This window comes from Camellia sinensis, chromosome 9, assembly GCF_055761805.1.
Source record: "Camellia sinensis isolate YWXY chromosome 9, ASM5576180v1, whole genome shotgun sequence".
Lineage (NCBI taxonomy): Eukaryota > Viridiplantae > Streptophyta > Magnoliopsida > Ericales > Theaceae > Camellia > Camellia sinensis.
The window spans coordinates 96,113,169-96,122,689 of NC_138969.1; the positions used below are offsets into that span (position 1 = coordinate 96,113,169).

The 9,521-nt window shown below is 32.7% G+C and overlaps 1 protein-coding gene across 15 annotated transcripts; it reads left to right on the plus strand.

Annotated features, from left to right (window-relative positions):
• Nucleotides 1–490: 490 nt before the first annotated feature.
• On the plus strand, nucleotides 491–5,425 carry LOC114283924 (uncharacterized). Of its 15 annotated transcripts, none has more exons than XM_082887316.1 (8): nucleotides 491–694; nucleotides 2,512–2,655; nucleotides 2,902–3,292; nucleotides 3,549–3,587; nucleotides 3,899–3,991; nucleotides 4,076–4,180; nucleotides 4,279–4,630; nucleotides 5,137–5,425. In XM_082887316.1, exons 3-7 carry the CDS (start codon nucleotides 3,239–3,241, stop codon nucleotides 4,384–4,386), a joined length of 399 nt encoding a protein of 132 aa, XP_082743442.1. In that variant the 5' UTR covers nucleotides 491–694; nucleotides 2,512–2,655; nucleotides 2,902–3,238; the 3' UTR covers nucleotides 4,387–4,630; nucleotides 5,137–5,425. The 15 variants fall into 15 exon arrangements, 13 of the variants coding, with proteins under 13 accessions (XP_082743442.1, XP_082743443.1, XP_082743439.1 ...); XM_082887317.1 differs by having other exon boundaries at nucleotides 2,549–2,655; XM_082887313.1 differs by having other exon boundaries at nucleotides 2,549–2,655; nucleotides 3,200–3,292.
• Nucleotides 5,426–9,521: the final 4,096 nt, after the last annotated feature.

Below are 9,521 nucleotides of genomic sequence, written 5' to 3' on the forward strand. Positions count from 1 at the left end.
TAGGTGACGAAATTATATTTCGTCATTATTTATATTTCTTTTGTCACCAAATATTTTCCGGCTAACATTTTCGGAGGGCGCCAAAATTAATAGACTTTTGGTGACGAAAAAATTTGTCACCAATTATAAAATTATTAATGACAAATATATTTTTGTCACCAATAATTTGGTGATATTTTAATATCATTTAGTGACAAAATTATTTTTGTGGCTAATATTTTTATCTTTGGTGAAAAAATAATTTTGTCACCAAAATATAATTTAGTCACTAAATATTTTAGGAAGAAATAAAATTTTTTAATAATTTTTAATTTTGAAATATATTTATATAATTTTACAAAGTATATGAATAATTTTTAATTTTAAAATATATTTAAAAAGAATAGAAAGCTTTTTCTGGGTAAGTTAAAAAGAATAGAAAGCTTTTTCTGGGTAAGTAAAAAAATAATAATAACAAAATAGAAAGTTGAACTAAAACCAAACAGGGACCTTGATTTTTACCTTCCCACCTAATTTCCCCCGTGTTTTTGCTGCTAGGTAAAACCCCCATTCTCTTCACCTTGCACATCCATTTTCTCACGATTGGAAGTTCTCTCCCTCTCACAATCACACGTCGGCGTAGACATTTGTTGACCGTCGGGTTTTCGCCATTTACCGTTGCTGTGCTACACCATCGCCTCTTGATTCTGGCTCGGTAGGTTCATCTCCTCTTTGCTCTGTATTCTACTTCTCTCTCTCTCTCAATTTGTTATTTGAATCTCTGTTCTATTTGCTTTGTATTTCCTTTGTTTCAGTTATTTGTTTCTTTGTCAAGGGTTCATAACATAACCTGCAATTCTATCTGCTTTCTATTGAGTTTTGAACTAGAGAAGAACCATTATATCTCTAGGTTCTAGTGGATTGCTAGGGTTTTTTAAAGATTTTTTTTCTTGCTTATTTGATGCTATTTCTTATTAGATTGCACTGCAGGAACAATGTTTCTGATTGAATTGATAAGATTGATTCTTTTCAATTCATATTATTATTCTTTGATGTTATTTTTTTCCTGCTTTGTATTTCTTATTTTTTTTTCTTCTTTTTTTTTCTGAACTTTATTCTTTTCTGAACTTTATTCTTTTTATTTTTTTCAATATGTATCACCAACCGAATCTACAACCCTTAATTTTTTTAAAGAATGACTTTGTTCCCACTAAAACAAGCTAAAAGGGTCACCCAATACGCTTCATTTTATGGAATTCAAGCCTCCCACCCACATTCAACTGGTGTGCTTCTCTCCACTTTGTTTAGATTCAATGTTGACTTTGAATTTTGTGGGAGAAGTTGTGGGCCTCCACAACAATGGACTCCACTGTGATGCTTACAACTTCCCTCTCTAAATCTGAACTAGACATTCACTCTAACTACAAAGATGTTAATGTCATAATTAAATTACTTTAAAAAAAAAATTAACTAGAAGAAAGAGAAAAAAAATAAAAAAATCAGTATACTTCTATACTATCATATAGTCCTTTCACATTTCACTCATCTTTTCATTGGAGCACAAGAAGAAAGAAAGAAAGAAAAAAAAAAAATGAAGAATACAAACTACTTTTCATTAATTTCAAAACAACTTTTATTGATTTCAGAACTTCTTCTAATCTTTTCATAATTTCGAGACAACTTTTATTGTTTTCAAAATTTCTTCTAATCTTTTCACAATTTTTAAAACGCTTAAACTACAGCATTTCTCTTTACATTTTGTAGAAATAACAATTATTGATAATATTTCTGGGTGCATCATAATTATCATCTTGCTGATTTGGAGGATAGCCTTTTAACTTTTGGAAAGTGAGTTTGCTTTTTTATTTTATTTTATTAAAGGCATTAGAAGTGTGATTTATTTGGTGGAAAGAGAGTTATGAGTGGGTTTCCTTCTTATTGTTGGAGACTCTTGCAATGTAAGTACCGAGGAGAGGAGGTATTATTAGTGTCAATTAAGAGAAAATGACATTTCACATTCATCAAGTCTCTCTCCTCTACTATCTATGACTTCCAATTAAGCTCTTCGGAATTAGTTGCATTTTTTATTTTTTGTGCGTCCATAATTTGAGAAAAATGGGAAAAGAAGAATCACATCACAATGCTCTCACACCTACAAGTCTGTATGGAGCTCACTATGTCTAATTCGGAGACCAAAATTTGTGTGTAGCTTTAAAAAGTTTAAATTAATATAAGTAGCAAATGTAGAAATGCATATTGAGGGTTGTGAAGTGTGAACTACACACCAGAATTCCTTCAAAGCAACCCATCAATGAACAATTTCAAACAGACTTGCTTGTTATGCCTACGTTGATTATCCTCTATTGACAAGCATCAATTGGTAATTTTTTTTCCTCAGGAAAATGTAACTTATGTGCACTTGGTTCTTTATTTATTGGGCTGAAGTTGGACTACCTTGCATTTTAAATTTTAATTACTTTCATGTATCTTTTAAATGAATCTTTTTTCAAGGTTCCTCTTTAAATTGTTCAGATATCAGAGCACATTAAAGATGCCATTGTCTACTTAGATGCAGGATGTACAGAGAGTTTCGAGTTTCTTGGGGCATACCCTCTGCTACTAGAAGTTGGAGCACATGCTGTTTGCAGCTTGGAAAACATGTCTTCTCTTGATATGGTCAGAGAGGTATAATTGTGTGAATATTCACTATGTTGGCTGTCAGATGTGTTATTAACTTTTAATTGTATTTTATTTTATATTTATATTTTCCATGTTGAAGCTTTCTGAACAGAAAGAATGCATAACTGCATATAAGGAGTAGATGTTTGACAATTCTTTTGGAAATTGGAATTATAAAAGCAAGGGAGAATATTATTTAGTTAAATGTGGTTGTTTTTTTTATGCTGGATTGCATCTGAATAGGGACTGAGAGTAGGAACAGATCCTGCTTCCAGCCCCAATCCATGACACCTAGTTGGAACAGACAGCTGAGCATTTGTCTTCACACTGCCACAGGTACATGGTTTGTTTGGTTCATCTGTCTCTTAAAGTGCCAGACTATTCTATTGTTGCACAAAAAAAGAAAAAAAAATGTACACCATGTTTAGTCCCGCGTTGGAATTTTGAAAAAAAGAGTAAATTACACTGTTGTCCCTTGAACTAAACCATTTTGTATTTATTCTTTCCACTGCAATGTGTGTGAAATTTGGTTGGCCTGTAGGTTCCATGTGTTACATGTCTGGGTCTATACAAATGGAGAATGTGTACGTCCTCAAAAATGAAGCAGGCATGTGGCAGTGGCTATTTGGCAAGAGTATGACTAGCATAATTCTTCTCAATATCGGTTCAAGTGATGGATTTGCCGGAATTACTGCTCCTTTAGCCAGAATTCTCCCAATTCGGATCATGCCAAATTTTGGGTTATTAGTTTCTTTTTTTGGTTCTAACTCTTGGTATTTGATCATGACTGTGAATTCATCTCATATGTCACCAACTTGGTTTCTTTTTATGTTATTTGATTTGAATTATCCTATTTTTACTTATCAAAATAATTGAACTTTATTTTGTAGATTGATTTAGCAATGTTTGGTGGTGAACTATTGTGTCAGGTACAGCTAATTCATTGTCTATTTTTCTCTTGTTATGTTAAGAAATTATTTGAAATTCTTTTTTTCCTTATTTTACTGTTGTCGCTTGGGATATTTTTCTTTTCTGTCAATGCCTTAATTACCTTTTAGAATTACTTATGGTAATTGAAGAACCATTCTGATACAGTTTTTAGACAATTAAGCCATTTAATTGACAAGAAGTGGAATAGTAAAGAATTCATGGTATAATGTTTTATGTTAATTGTCAAAAATTAATTTTCTTCTTACTAATGTTAAGTTTTGTTGTTTTTATTGGTGTTTCAATCGTGTAGGAACAATCACTAACTAATGTGAATAATAGGATGCAAATGAAAACAAAACATAGATGTGGATCAAAATCAATCCCAGTTAGGGTTCACAGCTCGGTGTGTTCTGCTATTTTATTTTATCAGATTAGTAGGCTTTGTTATTTAAATATTTGAAATAACATTCAAAAACAAATGAATCAGATAATTGCAAATGGAGAAGTTCCTGATTTGGCAAAGTTTTACAAGTCCATCCACTATAATTCGAACACACATGAATGGATTTCGTCGGAGAGCCAAGCTAATTATGTATGTACAAGGCAATGCATATTAATTTTGATAAAATTATTTATTTGCTTTGTAGGGTAGAATAACTAATAATTGTTCGATTTATTTTAAATTAACAGGACAACATGATAAAGACGCAAGCCGAACACCTCTCGCAGACTGGTGTGATCCCTTTAAGCCAAGAGGAGTTGTCAGTTAAGGTGCTTAAGCCAAGTCAGGTTATGTGAAAGGACTCGGCTTGAGGCCTTCTTCTTCTATGAAGACTACTGTTGTACCTGCTGAAAATAGTGACTATGTTCAACGCCTTAAGATGCAAATAGCACAGCAAAATGAACAAATTGCAAGGTTTCAAAAGTCAGAGAAGAAACAAAGCAAGAAGATACAAAGTATCATAGAGTGTTTGACGCAGAAAGGTATCACGGGAAATTTTGAGAATGGAGAAAGTTCAAATTCTAATGAACAAGCTTCTTGGTTAGTATATTATGTTTATATGTTAATTTAGTAGAACATTTCTTCTTTAACTAGGGTAGAATAAAAAACTACTTTTGACATTTAGGCACAAGGTCCCGGGAAAATAGTGAAGTATGCATCTAAAGGCTCGAAAAACATCACAAACACCTTGAGATTATCAGAAATTATCACGAACACTTTGGGGGGAATCAACATAAGTTGTGAAAACTTACAGAACAATCATAGGACTCTCAGTTGGAAAACATTTAGGCTTGAAAATAGGCCGTTAGGGAGTAAAATCTTGAAATAGTCGTTAAAAGGCCAAGAAATATTATGAACACCTTGGGAGGAACTAATGTAAGTTGTAAAAATTTACGGAACAAGTACGGTAAAAATTTGGTTTAAAATTTACTTTGAAATTTTTATTTTTTTCTCTTATAGGTTGCATATTAACATATTTAGTGAATGGTTACCTTAACCCTTTGTTGTTGTTGTCTTGTTTTTATTTTTTCTTTTTTAAATGACAGATTGGAGATGAACGAATTTGGTAACCTGCATAGCAAGAGTCTTTTGTTGATATTACCAGACACATCCATCACAGTGTAGTTGTACTTTTTGTTGATATTACCAAACATGTATTTTGACTATGTTGTTGTGGGCTATGATTATATTGTGATAGATCTTATCTTTTTGTTGATATTTTATTGAATAGATTAAAATGAACAGGTTTTTGTTGATATTACCAAATGAACAGGTTTTTGTAATGATTTGTAATGGATATTATATTCAGCAGGTTATTAAAATGCACAAGTTATTTTGATTGTGTTGTAGTTTTTGATTTTACTAAAATAGATGTTATAATTTGGATGTTATATATTAATTTCTTGATGCTATGAGACATGTATTTTGCTCGGGTTGTTTTATGATAATGAACAAGTTAATTTTATATTGATTTGTATTAAATATTTTATTTAATAGATTATTAAAATGTACATGTATTGTTTATTGAAAAAAATATATAAATTGCAAATATAACCCTCCCCTCAATTTTTAAAAATTATTTATTATTGGTGACGGAAAAAATTGACACTAAAACTTTCTAATTCCAACAAATAATTTTGTCACACATATTCACTATTTCATCACTAAATTAAAATATTTCTTGACAAAAAGTTTTCGTCACTAAAAATTTTATCACTATTTTTAATGACAAAATATTTTGTCACCCAAAATAAATATAATAAAATTTTATTTAATTTTGGTGACGAAATGGATATTATAGATGACAAAATATTTAACATTTAGTGACGAAATATTTCGTCACCAAATGCCAATAATAGGTGACAAAATAAATTTTCGTCACCGGGTACTTTTAGTGACGACGAATTGGTGACGAACGTGGTGACGAAATTATTTCGTCACGGATCAATTTGGTGACGAAAATTTCACTATTGGAGACGAAGTGATTTTGTCATTAAAGTATCATTTTGTTGTAGTGAGACTGTAGCACCTCTCAGGGTAAAGACGTATCCACTAGTGGATTTTGAAAGTATCTGATATCCAATTTGCATCCCTGTATCCCTCGAGTACTACTACATATTTGGTATAATGTAAGCCATAATTCTAGGTATGTCTTAGATACCTAAGTACCCTAATTATCGCTTTCCAATGATCGGACCCTGGATTACTTGTGTATCAACTCAATTTGTTACAGCATAGGCTATATCTGGCCCAGTGTAATTCATTAAGTGCATCAAGCTTCCGATTATGCGAGAGTACTCTAATTATGATATGCCTGCTCCTGTAATTTTGACAAATAAAGACTAATGTCAGCAGGTGTTTTACCAGGACGGTCGTCATGCTTTCCTAATTTCTCTAGCATCTTCTCAACATAATGAGACTGAGATAAAGCATATCCTTCAGATGTTCTAGTAATTTTTATTCCTAGAATTACATCTATTACTCCCAGATCTTTCATGTCAAACTTTTTGTTCAACATTTTCTTTGTGGATTTAAACATGTCATTATTGCTTCCAATAATGAGCATGTCATCTACATAAAGACAAACTATGACATAGCCTTTGTCTATGCTTTTAACATAGACGGATTTGTCACATTCGTTTATCTTAAAACTATCTGAAAGCATAGCGTGATCAAAGTTTTTAATGCCATTGTTTCGGAGCTTGTTTTAATCTATAAAGGGATTTGACAAGTTTAAAAATCTTTTTCTCTTAGCCAGGAACTTGAAACCCTTCTGGTTGTTCCATATAGATTTTCTTATCTAACTCGCCATTCAAAAAGGTTGCTGTAACATCCATTTGATGTATCTCCAGATTATACAAAGCTGCAATCGCAATTAGTATGCAAATAGATGTTATTCTTGTCACTGGTGAATAGGTATCAAAATAATCAAGGCCTTCCTTCTGCCTGTATGTCATGACCCAAACCCGTCCCTATAGATTAAGGTCATAACCGACCAATAATCATGAAATTATCTACGACCTCAAACGAGATTAAAGATATCTCAATAGAATAAAGGGGCCAAAGCAGAAACACACTTAAAAATTTTGTCCAATGAACTGTGCTTACATGTCATATCAAAACATTTCCCATCTAGTTAATAATAACTCACGCCACATATTAGTAGTTAACAACTTGTACACCTAGGATCATTTAAACACGTAGTCAACTATACCAAAAGCTTATACACATAAATGGTCTATCATGACCAATGGAAATAGCAAAACAAAATACAAAAGATCATAAACAAAGCCTCTTGCTTGAGGCACTTTGGCTGACTTCACAAAACTCGAGGTTCCTTTCTCAAACTCCACTAAGGCTGGGGTTGAACGTCCCTTTGCTCACCTACATACATATAAATAAGAGTGAGCTAACACTCAGTGAATAATACCAAAGTAAATGGATTACATGAATGAGATTTATATTAAGTACATCGAACCCATAAATTTCATACACAAACGGCCTTAGGCCCATTCTATGTTTTTGTTCTACATGTCAAACGGTCTCGGGCTTATTTTAGATCCTTAGCAAACGTATCAGATGACCTTGGGCCCATTGTATAACTTGTCAGATTCATCAAACAGCCTCAGGCACAATTCAAACACTTTAAACGTATCAAACAACCTCAGGTCCATTATTTCCATATTCATGTTTATGCATATTTCATATTCATGATCATGATGACCTTTTCATTCAAACAGCCTTTGGCCCATTACATTCATCTTCAAACGGCCTCTGGCCCATCAAGATATTCATACGGCCTATGGCCCATCATAATATTCAAATGGCCTTTGGCCCATCATAATATTCAAGCATATCAAAAGGCTTCAGGCCCAATTCATACATATGAAACGTATCAAATGGCCTCACGCCCAATTCATACCTATCAAATGGTCTTGAGCCCAAATCATGTTCTTCGTAGAGTCTCATACAAAAATTAGGCACATAAAATACTCATTCATAATTCAAATCAACAAATCCATGAAGCTTATATAGAAGTAGCATTTGGAAAATAACATACTTGAAAATATCTTTACTAAGATATTACTCACAGTGTTTGGAGTGTTGATTCGTCGTCGTGGATGCTCCTACACAATTCATAAACATACACAAATCGAATCACAATGCTATTTAATCTGCTATCCTTAACTTGTTTAATTCTCTTAGGCTCCTTTCTAACCTTTTAATTCATTTAGAATGCACAATGCATGCCTAAGAGCGTTCAAATCATGAACTTGTGTGGCTTATGCACAACTTCAAATAATACTTAGAAATTCTTTCAAAAACATAGATTATAAGGTTCATGCTCAAAGGATGAAATTCAACATTCAAACCAAATGAATCTTTTCTCTCTTTCCTAATCTTTTAATTATTTTGTTTCTTAGCTTATTGGTCCTCAATAAGTCATAATTCTTGCTTAAGAATACCTGGAAAGAGATGGGAACGAAGCTGTACGCTTACAACATCTTTTGAAAACATGCTGAAAATAAGCTGTTGGCTAGAGCCAGCTTTTGGTTGCTAGAGCCACCTGAAGGAACAAACTGAGCTCGCTCGAGTCACCATTTGGTCTCTCGAGCCAGCCTTTGCAGAGTGCAAAATACTGAGAGCTCGCAATGTTGGCTCGAGCCACCACTTGATCGCTCGAGCCAGCTGTGAATTTTCTGGGTTTCAAGACAGCAAATTTGAGTTCCAAAAATGCATTTTAACATGTAAAAGCTTGGATGGCCATTCCAAACTCGTGACAACACTTTGATAATCATAGAAACATTTTAGAAAACTCAGATACAATATCATCCATAAATCATTTGCTCAAAACCTTATGAATTTACCAAAATTGAACTCAAATCTTCATGCAAGTGAGGATTAATTTCAAAACTATTTTCATAACATTCCAAACATAAAATTAAGCTTCCAAGACTTATGAAACAGTGATGCATGTGCAATGCAACTTCTAATTTCATCATGAATCATAGATTTCAAACCAAAATGATAAAATTCTACATATTCATCCTCTAAATTCAACATGGATGACAAGGATCATGCTCAAGAGTATGAAACTCTTCCAATTCATGAATTCATGTATGTCAAACCTTCAAGACTTAGAAAACATGAATGCATGTAAGTGACAACTCCCAATTCAACATGATCATCAAAGTTCATGCTCAAAACTTGAAGAATCAAACCAAATACTTGCATGTATGTACAATTTCATCTCAATTCATACAATCTTTATTCAACTCACACATGTAATCTCATTATCTTCTTAAATCCACAATTTAAGTGACTTAACTCCCAAATTGAGGTTCAAACTCTTACCTACTATCTTCAATGAGGCTAGATTTAGCAATTTCTTGAGCCTAGCTTCCAAAATCATCAATCCTCCAAGCCATTA

What these genes read in the sequence shown, in the direction of transcription:
- LOC114283924 (XM_082887313.1), top strand. An exon ending in GCAGTGGCTATTTGGCAAGA is followed by an intron (nt 3,293 to 3,548) that starts GTATGACTAGCA and finishes TTTATTTTGTAG; the next exon opens with ATTGATTTAGCAATGTTTGG. An exon ending in CAGTTAGGGTTCACAGCTCG is followed by an intron (nt 3,992 to 4,075) that starts GTGTGTTCTGCT and finishes CAAATGAATCAG; the next exon opens with ATAATTGCAAATGGAGAAGT.